At 45.5% G+C, this 19,865-nt stretch overlaps 1 protein-coding gene across 3 annotated transcripts in view; it reads left to right on the forward strand.

Moving 5' to 3' along the window:
• Window positions 1-19,865, forward strand: part of LOC131675475 (kinesin-like protein Klp10A) — a 929,209-nt gene that overhangs the window by 616,867 nt on the left and 292,477 nt on the right. For 2 of the 3 annotated variants that reach the window (XM_058954469.1, XM_058954468.1), the window contains exon 9: window positions 16,295-16,501. In XM_058954469.1, the coding sequence (XP_058810452.1) occupies window positions 16,295-16,501 (207 nt within the window). Of the gene's footprint in view, window positions 1-16,294; window positions 16,502-16,602; window positions 16,703-19,865 lie in introns of those variants that run through there. The other variant, XM_058954470.1, reaches the window with a different exon arrangement.

Genomic DNA, 19,865 nt, shown 5'->3' on the forward strand with positions numbered 1-19,865 from the left:
GAAAATTTAGGAATGAAAGGCGTGTGTGCGAAATTCATCCCAAAATTGCTCACAGCAGAGCAAAAGAACATTCGCTTAGAAATCGCTCTGGACAATCTGGATATGGTCAATAATGATGATAATGTGCTTAGAACAGTTATTACAGGTGATGAATCATATGTTTATGGTTATGCTCCTGAAATAAAACAACAATCTTCACAGTGGAAGCATTCTGAATCGCCAAGACCAAAAAAAGCACGTCAAAGTCGGAGCAACATTAAGTCAATGTTGATTGTTTTTTTCGATTGTGAAAGTGTTGTACATCACGAATATGCACGAACAGGTCAGACAAACAGTAAAGAATACTACATTCAAATTTTGAAACGTTTGCATGATACAGTAAGAAGAAAACGGCCGCACTTTTGGGAAAGTGGTGACTGGCTTCTCCATCATGATAATGCGCCAGCGCATTCATCCAATCTTGTGCAGCAGTTTTTAAGCAAACACAATATCGCATTGCTTCGACAACCTCCATACAGTCCCGACATAGCCCCTTGTAACTTTTGCTGTTTCCAAAACTAAAAAAACCACTCAAAGGACACCTATTCGATGACAAAAGAACGGTTGAAAACAATGCGACGAGTGTACTTAAGGCTATCCCTAAAAGTGAGTTCCAGGACTGTATTATATGTAAAGTGTATATATGTAAAGTGGACTGTATATATGTAAAGTGTAAACATCGATGGAACCGTATTATTCAATCAAGTAGGGATTACTTTGAACGCTAATACGATAACGCTAGCACGAAAATATAAATGTAGGCCCGATACTTTTCGGACAGACCTCGTAAGTAAAAAAACTACAAAATACTTGCTAATCGTATTAGAACAGTCATGGAGAGTTCTTTCACTTTGACTCATACGGTTACATCGTCAGTTCTAGAAGTCAATTTTCCGTCTATTGAGCTTTTATTAAAATAAAATTACGTTTTAGGTTTAGTTGAACTTTTAACATTCAATTCAATACCTAATACTGACGACAACCACAATAAATCTTATGTTGGTAAAGAAAGTCATCACAATACCTACAGGCAACTACGAGCTTGACAGTATTAATAAATTTCTTTAGAAAACCCTGGAGGAACATTATATTACAGTAAATTTGAAACCAAATAATAATACGTTACGTTGTATAATTGAAAGTTCTGAGCCTATTGGTTTCCATCCGGAATATTTCATCGGTCGTCTACTAGAATTCATCCCGCGTTTACTAGCAGACGGGTCGGTTGGATCTTCTAGTTATAATTCTTGAGGTAAACACATTGAGAATCTTATGTAGCATCACCTCTGGAACATATTTAAATGAAACAGAAGATCACGATATTCACAAATTTTTCCCAGCAATTACTACAAAGTGTATTGATCATTTACAGTTACGCATCATGGATCAGGACAGAAATTTGATAAACTTTCGCAGAGAAGTTATAACCATTAAATTACATATCAAAAGTATATGATGGAAATCGTTTACAATTCAGAAAGCAGTGTGCGCTATATGAAGAATAAAATATGCCTACCAGTCATCAGTCGTCAATAAAAAAAAAGCTTTAATACGCCAAATCATACAGTTACTGAAAAGTCTAGGCTTAAAAATCATTTGTGAAAAATAATTTGCATTATATCTTGCTGCTTTCTACGAAATGGATAACGTTCTAGAAATACAGCTTCCTGTCACCTTTGATGAATCTCTAGCTCATGAGATACACGCTCATCAACTGTACTCCAATTCATTATTCAAGAATAGCGATGAAATCCGCAATGCAAATCAATATCAAGACTTGTGCGTACTGCCTTCGTGTAGTTCGCTGCGCATTTGTGGATGATTATGTGTAAAAAATGATAATACACACCTAACGAATACTGCATTTGCTAATAATGTAATTTATTACCTGTTTTAGGAAATTAGATATGAGTTGAATGCCATAGAAATCGATGCATGCAAAAACGTCGGGCTAACAATCGTTATAAAAAACTATCTATCTTTTACTCCAACTTTGATGATTGAAAATGCTGGCTGGGTAGATATAGAAGAAAATCATTTGATTGTTGATCAAGACGGTAACTTTGATGTTTTAATTCCACTAAGTTTTATTCTCGAATTTATTGAAGACTATCGCAAAGTACTAGTGAGTATAAAACATGAATTAATTCTCATTAGATCAAATACAGATGTTAATGCTCTTAAACAAACAAGAAAACGCATCAATGATGGAAATATTTTCGAAGACATTAAGGTTGATATAAAACATCTCGAGTGGCTTATGCCAAACGTGACTGCATCAAATGCGTGTAAAATTCGTTTGCTCAATGGGAAAGAAGCATTTCAATGAGTTTTCGTAGTCGGGATTTATACAAGTATCCAATGCTACATATGAATAAAAATCATGTTTGGACCGTCAAGACTGCAAATCAACTAGAAAAATCGTGTTATGTCATTTTAGCTTTTCAAACTAATCACAAAAATGTCAGAGCAGTTAATGTTAGTCGATTCGATCATTGCAACATCAGTAATGTAAAACTTCAACTTAACTCTCAATGCTATTCATATGGTAATCTAAATGTTGATATACGAGGGGGGTCAATAAGTCTTTAAAAAATCCAAGAGATGGCGCTTGTCACGCATAAATTATGATGTTTTTGGCAAGCAATACTACTAACTAGATATCGTACAAAGTTTCAACTCGATTCATTAAGTCGTTTTTTGTGAGCGTTGGTTGAACAAAAAGTTATTGGTTTATTTGAAAAATGGAAAAAACAGAGTTTCGAACGGTGATAAAACATTGTCATTTGAAAGGCCTTACACCAAAAGAAATCACAGTTGAGTTGAACGCCGTTCATGGCAAGTCTGCCCCTGTGTTTAAGACTGTTTATGACTGGGTAAATGAATTTAAACACGGCCGTACAACAACAAAAGATGAACCTCGTTCAGGACGCCCCGTAGAAGTGAATACGCCCGAAATGGTCAACTAAATCCACGATATGGTGTTGAGTGATAGAAGATTAAAATTGCGAAAATTAGTTGAGGCCACAGAGGTACAATCATTTCAATTTTGCATGAAAAATTGGGGATAAAAAAAATATCAGCTAGATGGGTGCCCCGTTTGCTCACTGTTGAAAACAAACGAACCCGCGTGGTCACCTCTGAACCTCTTTTGGCACGCATATGTCGTAATCTGGAAGACTTTTGGCGTCGACTCGTAACTGTAAACGAAACATGGGTACATCACTACACTCCTGAAACCAAAGAATAGTCCAAATAATGGATTACCGCAGCAGAACCAGCCCCAAAGAAGCAAAGACAGTAAAATCAGCTGGTAAGATTATGGCCACGGTTTTCGGGGATGCGTATGGAATCATCTACATCGACTACTTGGAAAAGGGTCAGACGATCACTGGACAATATTATGCGTCATTTTAACCCTTAAATGCCACACCTCTAAAAAGTCGCATACTTGCCATAGGGGGTTCTCTTTACCCCAGTCCAAAAACTAATCATAACTCTGGAAGTTTTTAATATTTTTGTCTGAAAATTTTTTCATATGTAATTCGATACTTAATTTGTTTGGTCGAGTTGCCCGGCCTCGCGCGGCTCGAGCCCAGGCCCCCCTTTCCTCTATCCTCCGACGAGAGGACGACGACGCACGCCCTGAAGTGGGGGCAAGACTGAAGCCCCTTCCCCCGAACGACGTTACCGCCGTTGCTAAGCTCTGTTTTGCTTGGAGCTTTCGACCAGCATTGACCTGCGTTCTCCACCGCCAGAATCATCATTCAACGCGATATTGTAACCTTTGCCTGTTTTGTTACCACAAGAAGTGATCAATAAAGGATTCAAGTTAAAGGATCTTGCCTCTGCATCACCTCATTCCTGACGGGATTGCTGCCTCAGCCCCCGCGCTAGCGCCTCAACATTTTGGTCCTTCGAGCCGGATCCCGGACAACGATCGAGGTAGGCACCCTATTTAATTGAGGCTGAACGTTGGCCTACGGCGGGCGGCCGCGCCTGGACCGAAGCCCGGCGTCGCCGCGACTTCAGGCGCGGCCCGGAGGCGAGGCGCGCTCACCTCAGCCCCGGCTTCGACTCGCCCGGCCAGCCCAGCTGTCGGCGGACGAGCGTCTTGGCAAGGTGACCGCCAGCGACGCGCATGAGACGGGTCGAGGGAGGCCGGACTTTCGAGGCCCGGCTGGGACCGACCGCGTGCGCCGGCGAGGACCCGGTGGCCACGTCGAGCTCGGTGACGGCGCCCCGGGTGGACGACGGCGACGCCAAGCGGCATCCAAGATGGCCGCCGCCGACAGCAGCAACGCCAAGCGGCGTTCAAGATGGCCGCCGTCGACAGCAGCGACTCCTCGCCGGCACCGACGCGCCGTCGACGCCAACGACACCGGGTCTCGCCGACGCCAACGACACCGGGTCTTGCCGACGCCAACGCGCCGTCGTCGCCCTACCAGGGCTCCGCGAGCCCCGGTCGACACTTGACCCCCCCCTCGAACGGCCCCCCAGCCGCATCACGGCTGTGGCTCTCGGTCGTCGCGGACGCACGTCTCGTCGCCGCGCCGACGGCGACGACACGCGTCCGGCCGACACCCCTGAGCGGAGGAGCCGGAGAACGCGCGCTGAGCCGGAGCGTCGGACGCCCGACCCTGGCCGACAGACGGCGACTCCGTCCCCCTCCACGCGGTCTCTAAACCCTCATCATCTTCCAGATGATTCTCACTGCCATCCAGGAAGCACTATTCGAAGTGCTGCGACAGACGGCGGATAGGGTCCGCGGCTCCCCGGCCGATCAATGGACAATGGGGATACTCCAGACGCGGCTCCAGCTCGTGGAGGGATACTGGGCCAACTTCTGCGACAATCACGTCCGCCTTCTGACCTCGACCGAGGACGACGCAGACGCCTACCGCGGCAGCAACCGCTACTTCGTCGCCGAGGACCTGTACTCCTCAATCAAGGGAAACCTCATCGACCTCCGGGATCGTCTAATCACATTGGAGATCGGGTCACCGAGCCCCGCCTCGACCCCCTCATGCAGCGCTACCGGTGGCCTTGACATTCACGACGGAGGAAACGTCGCCTTGGCCCGGCTTCCCCGCATCACCCTACCTCGGTTCGGAGGCCTCGACGAAGAGTGGGAGTCATTCAAGGACCTCTTCATCGACATCGTGCACTCCAACACCAGCCTGGGAGATGCCACGAAGATGCTGTTTCTCAAGACGAATCTCGACGGTGCGGCGGCCGAGGCAATCAGGGACTTCAAGTCGTCAGGACACGACTACTCCACGGCCTGGGAGGCCCTCTGCAGCCGTTTCGACCAGCCAAAGCTGCGCGTGCGAAACCACCTCAACGCCCTACTCCACCTCACTCCGCTCGCCAAGGAATCGCCGGAGAAGATCCAGAAACTTTGCTGCACAATGAGACGTCACCGCACCCAGCTGGAGAAGCTCGGCCGACCAGTCGGCAGTTGGGACGACTGGTTCGTCCATCTCGGCAGCCGAGCCATGGATCCTGCCACCCGAAGAGTCTGGGAGCAGGAGAGAGAGGAGAAAACCAGCGAGCCGACCTTCTAACAGCTGGGAGAGTTCCTCCAGCGGCGGTTCCGGACGTTGCGGCCGCTGTACCCCCCGACCTCCGCCCTCCCTCAATCGGCCAGCGCATCCGACGCATCCCGCAAGGCCGACCAGAGCCAGGGGCGCCAGCCGAGCGGCCGACAAGTGCGGGCCCACACCACTGCCCTCAAGCGGAGCGGATTCCCAGCCTGCAAGGAGGCTCACTATATTGGCCATTGTCTGACCTTCCGCGGCCTGACGCCTGAGGAAAGGAGGAGATTCGTCTCGGACCGCGGCCTCTGCTTCAACTGCTTGAGTGGCTCGCACTGGGCCAGGATCTGCCCGTCAAATGGGACTTGCAGAAGTTGCTCCGGGGCCCACCACACCCTCATCCACGAAGGAGCAGGCCGGCCGGCCAGACGTCCCGCTGACCGCGACGAGGACGAGGATCCCGCGCCAAAGGCCCCCCGCGTCCAGGCCGCCATCACCCGAGCCTGTCCAGAGGTCTCGGCGAGGGAAGAGGAACAGTTATGACTGTCCCTCCTTCCCACTGCCGTCGTCCAGGCCAGCAGCGACGGCTCACCGCCGGTGCCGGGCAGAGCACTCTTGGACCCCTGCTCCGAGGTAACCCTCCTGAGCCTCACCCTCGCCCGCAGACTCGGCTGCAGGCTACGCCGCGTCCGAGTCGACGTTGTCGGAGTCGCCGGCCCTGCCATGGACTCGGCGAGACACCAGACGATGCTGCACCTCAGATCCCCCTCCGGCGACCGACTAATCCGCATTGAGGCGCTTGTCCTGAGAGATGTCGCAATCGTCACCCCTTCCGGAGCCATCGAGAAGCCCCGCCCGGATCCGCAGGGAGAGTTGCCCCTCGCCGACCCTCAATTCGACCGTCCGGCCGGAATTGATATCGTCATCGGTGCGGACGCCTACGGCCGGATCATCCAATCGGGCGTTCGGAGCTACGGCCCGCTTCTGGCCCAGAACACTGTGTTCGGCTGGACGCTCACCGGGCGCGCGGCCGCCGCTCGACAGGCCGACCAGGGCGTTGCCCTGTCTTGCGCCACCCTGTCCATCCCGGGCCCAGCGACCGGCCACGAGCGCCTCCTCGGCCTCGTCCAGAAATTCTGGTCTCTGGATGAGGTACCCCAGACGAGAAGGATCTCCACCGCCGACGTCGAGTGCGAGGCAGCGTGCGCTCGAGGATGCAGCCGAGACCCCACAGGGCGCTACACCGTAGCCCTCCCGCTACGACCGGAACGCGTCGCTCTCCTCGGGGAGAGCCTGAGCCAGGCTCGTTCCGCCCTCGCCTCGATGCACCGCCGGATGCAGCGGGACCAGGAACTGTCGGGCCGTTACCACGAGTTCATGGCCGAGTATGAGAACCTCGGGCACATGCGGCGTCTCACTGCCGAGGAGCTCACCGCACATCAAGGACCGGCCGTCTACATCCCGCATCACGGAATCTGGCAACATCATGATCGAGGACGGAAACTGCGCGTCGTCTTCAACGCCTCGAGACCCACATCCTCCGGATACAGCCTGAACGACGCGCTGCACGCCGGGCCGAAGCTACAAGGGCACGTGACCACCGTGCTCACTAGGTGGAGGCTGCACCGTTACGCCTTTTGCGCGGACATCCAGATGATGTTCCGCCAGATCCGCGTGAGGCCAGAGGACGTCCACCTCCAGAGAGTGCTGTGGAGCCAGGACGCAGACTCCCCCGCCCACCACTACGCGCTGCAAACCGTCACTTACGGCGAGACCTGCGCACCTTACCTGACCCTCCGGACCATCAGACAGCTCTGCGCCGACGAGGGCGCCCGCTTCCCACTCGCCCGAGAGGCCGCTGAGAACGACCTCTACATGGACGACTTCCTCAGCGGTGGCCACAGTTTGGAGACAACCCGACGCCTCAGGGACCAGCTGATCGCGCTCCTCACGGTGGGCGGCTTCCACCTGCGGAAGTGGGTGGCCAGCGACCCCGCCTTGCTTGAGGACATCGCCGTGGACGATCGCCTTCGACCCAGCTGGGTCCATCTCTCGGCGGACGGACCAGTCACCGAGCTCGGAGTAGGCTGGAGCCCGACCACCGACCGATTCCGGTTTAAGCCTCCCGCCTCGCCTCATCCCGGGCTTCAACTGACTAAGCGCAAGGCCCTCGCCGAGCTCTCCAGTATCTTCGATCCGGCGGGATGGCTGGCGCCAATCACCCTCGTGGCTAAGATGATCGTGCAGGATCTGTGGAGAGCGAAGCTGAGCTGGGACGAGATCCTCTCACAGGCGTGACAGGACAAGTGGTCCGCATTCCGCTCCACGATCCTCGCGGCCACCGAGATCGACATCCCCCGATGGGTCGGGCTCGCACCCGACAAGAATCTCCAGCTCCACGCGTTCGCCGACGCCAGCCGCCGCGCCCTAGCCGCCGCAGTCTACTCGCGGGTCACCGACAAGGACGGAAGCGTCACCATCGCCCTACTCAACGCTCGGACAAAGCTCTCCTCCATCAAGAGCCTCCAGCCAGCGTCAACCGGTCGCCTACGCATGACAATCCCGCGACTGGAACTGCGCGCGGCTCTCATCGCCTCGCAGCTTCTCACCACCACCGCCTCCGCCCTCAAGGTCCCGATCTTGGCCTGCCACCTTTGGAGCGACTCTCGCGTCGCACTGCATTGGCTGCAGTCCGACGAACCGGTGGGGAACGACCTCGTGGACAACTACATCGCCCACGTCCAGGAATTGATTGCCGGAGCAACCCTTCACCACGTGCCCACCACCGACAATCCCGCGGACATCGCCTCTAGGGGGGTCGGTTCGGACACCCTCAAGGACCACCGCCTCTGGTGGACCGGGCCGAAGTGGCTGTCCAGCCCCGAATCCGCCTGGCCCCAGACCGCTCTCGTCGACGACCCACCGTCTACAGGCCCGGGCGACACCACCACGGCCTGCCTGGTCTCGCTCGCTCGTCGCCGAAGCCCTGCCGCCACGGAGGACCAGGCCCGGAACCACCTCGAGAATTTCTCCACGCTGGGGAGTCTCCTCCGCGGCACCGTGAGGGCCCACCAGCTGCTGATCGGGTCAACGCCCAACTCGCCCAGACCTTTGGGGCCCGTCCGAGCTGATGACCTCCGCTGGGCCTTTCTCACCTGCGCCCGCCTCTCGCAACGTCAAACCTTCGCGGATGAGATCAAGCTCCTCCAAGGACCCGCGCCCCGGCTCCAGGCCTCACTCAGAGCGCTGGAACCCTTCCTAGACGAAGACGGACTCCTGAGAGTGGGCGGACGCCTCTCACGATCTCCACTGCCCTACGACGAGCGCCACCCCGTCCTCCTGGACGGACGCTCGCACCTGGCAGAGCTCGTCCTCCGATGGGCCCACGCTCGCAGCCTGCATGGAGGCTTTCGATCTACCTACACGAGAGTCCTGCAGAAGGCGTGGATCACCGGCGGCAAGTCACGCGTCAAGCGCCACCTTCGCCAGTGCCTGATCTGCGCCCGGATCTCCGCAAGGACCGCCACCCAAGGGATGGCCCCCCTCCCCGCGGTCAGGGTGACCCCCTCGCGGCCCTTCAGTCACTGCGGCGTGGACTATGCCGGCCCATTTCCACTCTGCCGAAGCCGCGGACGGGGACTCCCTACCATCAAGGGATACGTGGCACTTTTCGTGTGCATGAGCACGAAAGCGATCCACCTGGAGCTCGTCGGTGACCTGACGACGGCCAGCTTCCTCGGAGCCCTCACCCGATTCATCGGGAGGAGAGGACGCCTAAACGAGATCTGGAGCGACAATGGCACCAACTTCCGCGGTGCCAGCCTGGAGCTTCGACGACTGCTGCAGGAGGCCGAAATCGACTGGGGGCTGGTCGAAGGGACGCTAGCACAGGACGGCGTCTCGTGGAGGTTCATCCCCCCGGCTGCCCCTCACTTCGGCGGACTCTGGGAGGCCGGCGTGAAGAGCATGAAGGCCCACCTTCACCGCATTGCCGCCCCCAGAAGGCTCACCTACGAGGAGTTTACCACGCTCCTCGTCTCCATCGAGGCTACCCTGAACAGCCGACCGCTCGCGCCGCCCACCGGAGACCTGGACGATCTGGACGCTCTGACACCGAGCCACTTTCTCCTCGGAACCTCTGCCACCTCAATTCCGCAGCCGCTCCCCGCAACCACCAACCTGGAGAGCACACAGCACTGGGAGCTCGTCCGAGCCATCCGCGGGCTGCTCTGGGACCGCTGGGGCCGCGAGTACCTGAATACCCTGCGTCAGTGCCCCAAGTGGAGGACCATTCGACCTAACCTCCAGGTCAACGACCTTGTGGTCATAACCGACCCTACTCTTCTGCGCCCAGACAGGCGATGGCCTCTTGGCCGTATAGTCGCCATCCACCTAGGACCGGATGGCCTCGTTCGCTCCGCCAAGATCCGGACCACCGCCGGGGAGTATGTCCGGCCAGTCGTCAAGCTGGCGCCCCTGCCAGCCCTCGGTCTCATCGAGCAGCCACCCTAGGGCGCTCGGCGACTACAACATCAGCGAGTCGTTCTCGGAACGAGGCGGGCGGGATGTTTGGTCGAGTTGCCCGGCCTCGCGCGGCTCGAGCCCAGGCCCCCCTTTCCTCTATCCCCCGACGAGAGGACGACGACGCAGGCCCTGAAGTGGGGGCAAGACTGAAGCCCCTTCCCCCGAACGACGTCACCGCCGTTGCTAAGCTCTGTTTTGCTTGGAGCTTTCGGCTAGCATTGACCTGCGTTCTCCACCGCCAGAATCATCATTCAACGCGATATTGTAACCTTTGCCTGTTTTGTTACCACAAGAAGCGATCAATAAAGGATCCAAGTTAAAGGATCTTTCCTCTGCATCACCTCATTCCCGACGGGATTTCTGCCTCAGCCCCCGCGCTAGCGCCTCAACATAATTTATCGTAAGAATTATTCACTGTAACAAAAAAATTTTTTTTTCACACTAAAAAAAAATTAGGAAAAAAAATTGAGCATTTTTCCGTTTTTTTTTCTATTCCTCGTAACTTTATCAATTTTCAAAATTTTTCAATAAAAATTTAGAGTTACATGTACAAAATATAGAAGTTTTCAATGAAACTCATGGTTACAAGAAATTTTCTAAAAAGTATATATATTTTGAGAAAAAAATTTTCGCTAATTTGCAAGCATGCAAATTTTTGACGTAGCGATATTTTTTACATTATAAATCTTATAATACATGAATTAAATGATATAAAAATGAAATATAATTAGTACTTAAGGAATTCTGATTAATAATTTCATTTCTGAATCATGAAAATATTAATCCGTACCGGCACATTCAATACACATGTATACGCGATGATCATTGCACATTGCACGAAGGCAAGAGGGGCATTGTTCTTTTGTTTTCCGATCATTTTTTCGACTACATAGGCCACATCTAGTTTTTTTATCGAAGTAAGGCCTTTCTTCATCGACGATAACTTCATCTGTGAGACCTAAAATCATTTTTATTCCTAAGCGCAAGTCAGTTCGAAGGCTGGGCACTGTGATTCTATCTAGCAAATACGGCTTAATTAGATGCATTGACAAATCTTGGAGACAATCAAACGCTGATAGAGTATCATCTTGTTTTACATTACGCTTTGAACATTTAAATAATATTCGAGCGTTTACAGCTGCCTGGTCTAGCATGCTCATAAAAAAACGCATTGGCCAACAGTTTGTTCGCATCGCTGTCGTATACGCGTGACAGAGTTGGTGGAAACACTCTGTTCTACCTTTCGTACTATTATAGTGCAAAATTATATTGGGTTTTCCTTCGGAGATTTCGTTCGATTTCGAATAAGAAAACGCGACAAGTACAATTTTGTTTTTTTAGGCGTAAACGAAAGCAGCATGATACTTTTAGAATAAAAAAAGCTCGTATGAGGAACTTGTTTGGAAGCTAATTTGAATTGTGCTGGAACTTCCACCTTGTTTTTGCGAACGGTACCCGTTATTGTTAAATTATACGGATTTTCTATGAAGCGATCAATCAGAGGGATTGTCGTAAACCAATTGTCACAAGTGACTGTTCGATGAGAGCCATGAATCGGCACAGTTACTTTTCTAAAAAAATATTCAGGATTCTTTTCACCTTGTAGCATATCGGTAATTTTTTCTTTTCCTAAGTACGACATCGCAAAAATAAGGTAAGAAGTTTCAGCATCATTCAGTGTGATCAATTTGAGACCGTATTTATCGGGTTTCGATTTTATATATATACGAAAAACACATCGCCCACGAAAATCCAACAACTGTTCGTCAACTGTTGTTTTTGAGCTAGCATTATAGTAATTCATACAGTTAGTAATAAAAATAGTCCAAATTTCCCTAATAGCTCCTAATCTGTCATTTTTATCTCGCGTTTCCTTATCATCAAAACGAAGGCATATGCAAAGAAATGTCAATCTCATTCGCGACATTGTACACCGATATACGCTAATACCATGCCTTTTGTCCCACATCTTATGAACATCAACGTTTGAGTCTTTTCGCGAACCGGCATAATACAACAAACCTATCAGCGCTTTGATTTCTACAATATCCGTGAGATGATGATAAGACTGTAACAACTGATTGCTGACCATTATCGAAGCGCATACGTGCTCAATTTGGTTATTTGTATGCAAGGCAATTTTTTCAAAAATTTCACTTGCCATCAGCACCTCCCAAAAATCTTCTAATGCAGTCAAATTAGCCGCTGGTCCAATAGGACCCGGGATTCTGCCTCCTTCTGCCGGAGATACACGATCTGCAATCAGAAATTTTGAAATCGAAATAATTTTTGGAAAGTGAAAGTTGACGACTCCGAACTACGCCGTGCTCCGAAATATCCCAGATCTCTTTCTTTCCTTTATTCTCTCTTTCTCCCTTTCTCTCTCTCTCTCACTGTCTCTCTCTCTCTCTATGCGTGCCCCCCCCCCTGCTGGTTCATCTTTACCGCTCCGCCATACTCGCCCAAGAGAGACGACGAGCACAGTACGTATATACCTGAGCTCCGCTTGTAAATAGATGAATAAAACTGACCTGAAGTCCTGTCGGGAGCCTTTGTATTCCACTTGTAGCCATTTTTCCTTCTCAAAACCGTCGTTGGTCTGCCCGCACAGCCATTGCTGTTTCTTGATTCTCGACGATTTTGAGCGTCTAACAGACGCTGATCCAAACTAGCATTTTCTAAGTCATCTTCATCTACATCCATCATCTCTGCAGCACTTTCCGTTGAATTTTCACGAGAAGGCTCATATGCTTCCTCAGAAGAACTTTGCTCTGATACGTGATCACCATCGTTTGATGTCATCTCGTCGATGGCTGACGTCTCATCAACAAGGCAATGGGCTAACGCTGGTAACGCCCGACTCCGCAAATTACGCGACATCTAAAATATTGCAAAAACATTGAAAAAACGGCTCAAAAAAATATATAATATCTTATAGTGTAGTACTTACGCCTCGAATTTGAAAATTACTTCCAAGAAAAACGAAAAAAAAATCACAGTTCACCACGGTCAAATATACGTAAATGACACAGCGGATAACTTTGAACCCCACCCTCTTTTTCGTTCGCTCTCTTCGGCAGCTGTCAAGAGACTGACCCGCCAAAACTGCATGAACTGGTAGCCTAACATCCAACTAACGATAGATGGAGCCAAAACTATAATTTGGGATAGGGCCACGGAAGTACAGATCGCTGAAAAAGGGCTAGGGTAAATGTTACCCCGTGTGGCATTTAAGGGTTAAGTTAGCTGAAAGAAAAAATCAGAGAAAAACTTCCTACTTGAACAAAAAAAATACCTCTTTCTTCAAGACAATGCTCGAGTTCACACGTGTGCAGTTTCGATGGCAAAAATTAACGATTTAAAGTTCGAATTAATTGACCATCTACCATATTCGCCTGATTTGGCTCCCAGTGACTTTTTCTTATTTCCTAACTTCAAAAAATGGCTTGCCGGACGATTCACGTCGAATGAAGAAGTCATCGCCGAAACAAATGCCTATTTTGAGGGTTTTCAGAAATCATATTTTTCTGATGTCTTAAAAAAACTGGAAGGCCGTTTCATAAAATAGATCGACCTTTAAGGAGAATATGTTAAAAATAAAATAAAAATTACATACACAAAACTGTTTTTCCCTTCTTTGTGTAAACACTTATTGCCCCCCCCCCCCCCCCTCGTAGCTAAAAACAAGTATGCAATTTTGTACATGTACGTTAATTTTCAAAGATTGTACTATAGTAAAGATCCTGAAGCTATGCTTCAATGATTTGAATATAGATATCACATGCCGTTTATAGCAATTGATTGTTCCAAACAAAATGAGACTTTAAAGACTGCACCAGTAGATTTGCGCATAGAATTTGAAATAAGAGAAAATATTTTTGGAGGAATCACAGCATATCGTCTTATTCTACATGACCGCATCGTTTGGTACAATCCGATCACTAAAGATGTGAAAAAACACATATAAACTAGTGGGAGTTTATTAAATAACTACCCACCCTTTCCAATACAGCACAGTCTTTATCATGATTGAGTACGCAGTGGACATGCAAGGCTACATGATGCTTGGCAAAAATTACGCTTAGAACAAGTAGGCAATCATACCGCTTAATTGAGACGAAGAACCGCTCGTGCGATTATTCAAATCGCCCTTTCCGTATCGGCGACTAACATAAAAGTACAAGCGTAATAATTTATGGCTAGAGTTTCACTATCATGGATCGGAGTAGAGCTCTGGTAATCTCGATTACTCCAAGTACAGAAGTGATTTCTAAGTACATTTCGTGATTTAAGATACGCTTAAAAATGCTACTAAAATTTTCGTTCCGGCGATCTAAAGAAGACTTGACTAGATCGATTCGAACTCAAAGTTTAAGATTTAAACGATTGGGAATATTCTTCTTTTGAATGCAGAATATTAGTCACAGTAGGTCCAAATCACAATGGCAGTTACAGAACCATATGTGCACTTCAAAACGTCAAACGCATAAACGCATTTTACATCCAGGCGCATGTATGGACTGAGAAGACAACGATGAAATTATGGAAGAATTTCTATAATTATTTTTTTAACAAAAGTTGTATAAAATTAAGTAATTTTAGCATTTTTTTTTAAATAATTTTGTTATGTGCAAATTAATTGTAATAAGACTTTTTGGCGATTGAGTCATGGATAATGCTGTGATTCCTACATGCATGTACCAACCGTTAAGCAAGTTTCAGAATATAGTACACTGGAATAAAATCATAGGATCATCATCAAGGTATTAAGAACAGCAATCGGATGCATCCGAGAACTACAATAGATGTAGGACGATGCTAAAGCTCTTTTATAAAATATTTTTTTAAATAATTAATTATGCGTAATCCTCGTATTCCTCTTTAACGAGCTTTGGCGCGCTGTAATTTTACATTAATCAGAGATGGAAATAGATTTTAATGTATTCATAGCCTAAGTAGGGGTAAGAGATATAAAATATCACAAAATTATGAAAGATTAGAGGAAGCATCATACAGTCCCATTGGTAATTTGGGCCAATAAGAAATTTTCTTTCTGATGAGAAGAACCAGGAAGATTTTCGGAGAAGACAAGTCACCTTTCGTCCTTTTTGTCGGTGTTTAACCGACTACGCCATATTCTTTCTTAAAGGATCTGGCAGAATTTGTAAGTTAAGTGGGTTGTAGGTTAAGTGCTGCTGTTCGGGTGCGTTAATTAAAAGATTTTTATGAGGTTGCTATAAAGCATACAAAATAATGAAATCAAACTACAAATAGAAAACCCAGAATCTCTTTCCCCGATAATAAAAGAATTAGAAAAGAAAAATACTGATTTTTACATATTACAGAAGAAATAAAACAAACCGAATAAGGTAGTTTCAAAAAATATGCATTCTTCAGTCAATATTGATGAATTAAAAAAATATTGAAACGTAAATAAATATGGTAATAACCATAAAGTAATTATGATCTCAAATATTAAACATAAAATAACTCAGCAGCCATTACTAATATTTTTCATGGAATTAAAAATATGAACCAAATTATCAGTTTCGAAACACCGCGTAAAAAAAGAGATATTCCTGAATGCATGCATTACCAAGAATATGGTCATATCAAAACTTATTGCCATAAAAGCCTCGTTCGTGCAAAATGTGCAAAGAATCGTTTTACATCAAATTATCTAACATAAGTAAAAATAAAAGATATCAAATGTTCAAACTATGACAAAAATATATCTAGTCATAAATGATTTAACGCTACCAAACTTGAGTAAAAATGATCTACAACATTAATATCAAAACAATTAACAAGAACAGAAAGTGCCATAGATTGAACATTTCGTACACACAGGTCGCAAATATCAATATATATGAAACGGTAGAAGAAGCTAAATAAATACAGATCCAACAGTAAACAATAACAATAACAGTTATTTAGAAGATATGTTGATTCAGTTAATGAATGGTATGGATATATTTGTTATTGTTATTGTTTAGAGTCATGTGCACTCCGCACTCACCTCCTTGCAGCTCGTAACCGCGATTGCTGAAATTATTATCTTTATTTTACACTACTTAACTTTTTTCTTAACAAATCGTTTCCAATTAACTCTAATAATTCTATTTTATAATTTATACAATAATTTTTTTAATCTAATTAACGTAATATATTATTTACTTCTGTCTTTTAAACAGATTGCCATGATTAGTCCTGGGATGAGTTCTTGTGAGCATTCCTTGAATACTCTTCGTTATGCTGATCGAGTAAAAGAACTAGCGGTCACGGAACCAGCGGAAATAAAAGACTTTTCATTAGAAAATGAGCGTAACATGTTAGTTGACGAAACAATGCACATTATGGTTCCAAGTGAAAGCGATTTAGCACAACTGATATCCTTGAATGTAAGTAGCTACTTATTACGCTTAAGATAGTTTGATTGTTTTCAGATAATACAAATCTAACAATTGAAAAAGTATATTATATAATTTATTTTATTGAATAGCTATCAAATAATAATATTAGCAATCAATCAAATCGGAAAATTGGGTATGATCGTTCACACATCTTATAAAAAAGTTCACTAAAAACTCTTGACTTTGGCGGTCTATCATATAGCATGTAAATGGGAAGTCTCTCCACTTCAACAGTATCGCAGCACTCTAACATAGAGTATATCATTTCAAAAAGTAATAAAATTATAAAATTGGACTACATTAAATGAGGCATACTATATTAATAATGTAGTATAAAAAGAAATTTAAACAAAGTAAGAAATTAAATTATTGTATTTTTTTACAGTTTTGCTTCTTTTCTTTAATGTATGATAGAAAAGTCAATTTAAAGCCGTTGACGACTACAAATTGCCGAAGCTTGTGTCAACAAATTATTTGAGAGGGGTCAAGGCGCATGAATATGCCATAGCTAAAAATAATTCACCGAATAATAAAATCATATGATTGTACGGTACAAGCACTTAAGAGATGATGAAATCAATAAAATAGGAATACTTTTTTTCGAAAGCGTCCTCACTAATGTACTACTGTGGGCAAAAAGTAAGGTGAATTTGTTTGTAAAATGAAAAATCTTTATTTATTCTTCTACATCAATGTCATCTCCTTCGAAGTAATCCCCTCCCGATAAAATACACTTATGCCAACGTTTTTTCCAATCCTCGAAACATGCCAAATAGTCCCTTTCCGGTATAGCCATCAGCGTCTTCTTCGATTCAACTCTTATCTCCTCAATCGACTCGAAACGCGTTGCCCGGAGTGGTCTCTTGAGTTTTGGGAATAGCCAGAAGTCACACGGAGCCAAATCAGGCGAATACGGTGGTTGCGGAACGATATGCGTCGAATTTTTGGCGAAATGGTCACGAAGAACGAGTGAACGAATTGAGCGTTTTCGGTACCAAACGAGATTTGACTTTTCGTAGGCCCAAATGGTCTTTCAAAATTGTTTTCACAGATCCTTCTGATATTCCGATCATATCAGTAAGGTCTCTAACAGTCAACCGACGATTTTCGAGCACTAATTCCTTCACTTTATTGACGTGTTGGTCATCTGTTGACGTCGATGGTCGTCCGGAGCGCTCCAAGTCATCAACACGTTCTCGACCCTCTTTGAAGTCTTTGTACCACTTATAAACATTTTTCTGCGACATGGTAGAATCACCAAAGGCCTTCCGCAACATCCTCAACGTTTCCGCAGCCGAAATTTCATTCCGCAAACAAAATTTGATGGCACTTCTTTGCTCAATTAAATCAGACATTGTAAAAATCGAAACATGCACTCTTGGTCGTTTGGTAAACACAAGCGTAAATATATTACTGATGATAACATTGACATGAAATTTGTCCCAGATGTAATTCGCAGTCCTACCAACTCAAGAAAAAAAGAACTAGCCCGAAATGTTAAGCCCGCGAAGTCTAAATTTAAAATTCACCTTACTTTTTGCCCACAGTAGTATGATCATCAACGCAAAAATAAATGCCTTGATCTTATCAAAATTTTCGGTTAGCCGCAATATTCTCTACTGATCATCATCAGACGTCATTCGGAAAAGCACGCAAGAGACAGAGAGAGACGAAGAGAGAGGGAGAGAGAGAGAGAGAGAGAGAAATTGACTGATGATCATGGCGAAGAAAATGGCATCTTTCTGATGCTCTCGCTGATAGCTGACTCCGCTGCTGGACGGGTTCGCTAATGCGGTGACTACTGATGGTTGCTCACCGGGCTGTTCCCGCTGGACCGTTTTCTTACTCTCATTAACGGTTCTATTCCATGTTCTCGGCTTCAAAAAACCGTACGTTTCTTTGCTTTACGCGTCACATGCGCAAAGTAGTCGATGTAAATATAGTGCCGGTCAATTGCTTTTATCCACTGAAAATGAAATTAGTTAAAACTTAGAAGTTTTATATGTAAAACAACAATAAACGTACAGAGACCAGCGACCGTGCATTTGAAAGCTCTTGAAAAGATTCCCATCTTTGATTCCGGCCTGTATCGTAAAAAAAGATTATAACAAAATACTTTATTAAATCAAGAAATAAGACATAATCAATGTTTCCGTTATAATATTAAGAATTTTTGTACAGATAGTAAACATATCTTATTTTCTGAATAAATAATAGTGCAGTTATGTACAGACAAATTGTACGAATTTTAGTAAGTGTTAAATTTCAGTGTCAAATTTTCTATTTTATAAGTAATATTAAAATTAAATTAAGTTTTGAAAAGATCTTTTGAATGACCATACCACCGAAGTCAAACTTATCTATGGACGAGCGTGCAACAATTAAGGCCTTACACAAACTTGGTCAAAGCAATCGCCAAATTGCACATGATCTGAAAATTCCCAAACGTAGCGTGGATTATAACGTATCTAAATTACTTAACACTAAAAATAGACATAGGAATGTAAAATCAAGTGTAACAACCAAGGAAAAAATAATAATTGTATGTCACAAGTTAATTTACGCGATAGAGGATTAACTGCAGCTCAAATCAAATTTGAAAATAAAAATAAGTGAAACAACTATTAAAAGAAGACTTCGAGAACGAGGTCTTTTTAGTCAAGTTGCTGTTAAAAAACCTTTACTTTGAGAAGTTAACAGAAAAAAACGTTTATTTTGGGCCAGAGAACATAGATATTGAACTACAGCTGATTAGAAAAAAATTCTATGAAATGACGAATCTAAATTTGAAATATTTGGAAACAAACGGAAAATTTATATATGTCGATGAATGAATAAAAATTTTTTAGAAAATTGTATTGTACCTACAGTTAAGCTTGGTAGCGTATCAGTAATAGTTTGGGTATGTTTTGAAGATTTCTATGTTGGCGGCTTTGTAAAAATAGATGGAATTTTAAAGAAAGAAGTCTATCACAATATTATTTAAAGACATGTCATTCCTTCAGGAATTAGAATAATTGGTTGGCTCTAATTTTATATTCTAACAAGACAATGACCTAAAACATACATCTAACCATCGTAAGTTACCTAAAGAGTCTTGAAGAAAGAGAAAAACTGAAATGTACTCGTATGGTTTGGCCTACCTAATCGCCGAATTGACATCTCATTGAATTGTTATGGAAAGAGCATAATTGTACTGTACAAAAGGTAAGTCCTACGGCGCGGACACATCTATGGGCTATATTGTAAGAAGAATAGAATAAAATCTCAGAAAATACGATAAACAATCTTGATAACAGAATGCCTAGAATTTGCCGAGCAGTAATTAAAAGTAAAGATAGATACTTTGGTA

The sequence above is a fragment of the Phymastichus coffea genome, unplaced genomic scaffold, assembly GCF_024137745.1.
Source record: "Phymastichus coffea isolate CEN01 unplaced genomic scaffold, Cenicafe_Pcof_1.1 PCOF00023, whole genome shotgun sequence".
NCBI lineage: Eukaryota > Metazoa > Arthropoda > Insecta > Hymenoptera > Eulophidae > Phymastichus > Phymastichus coffea.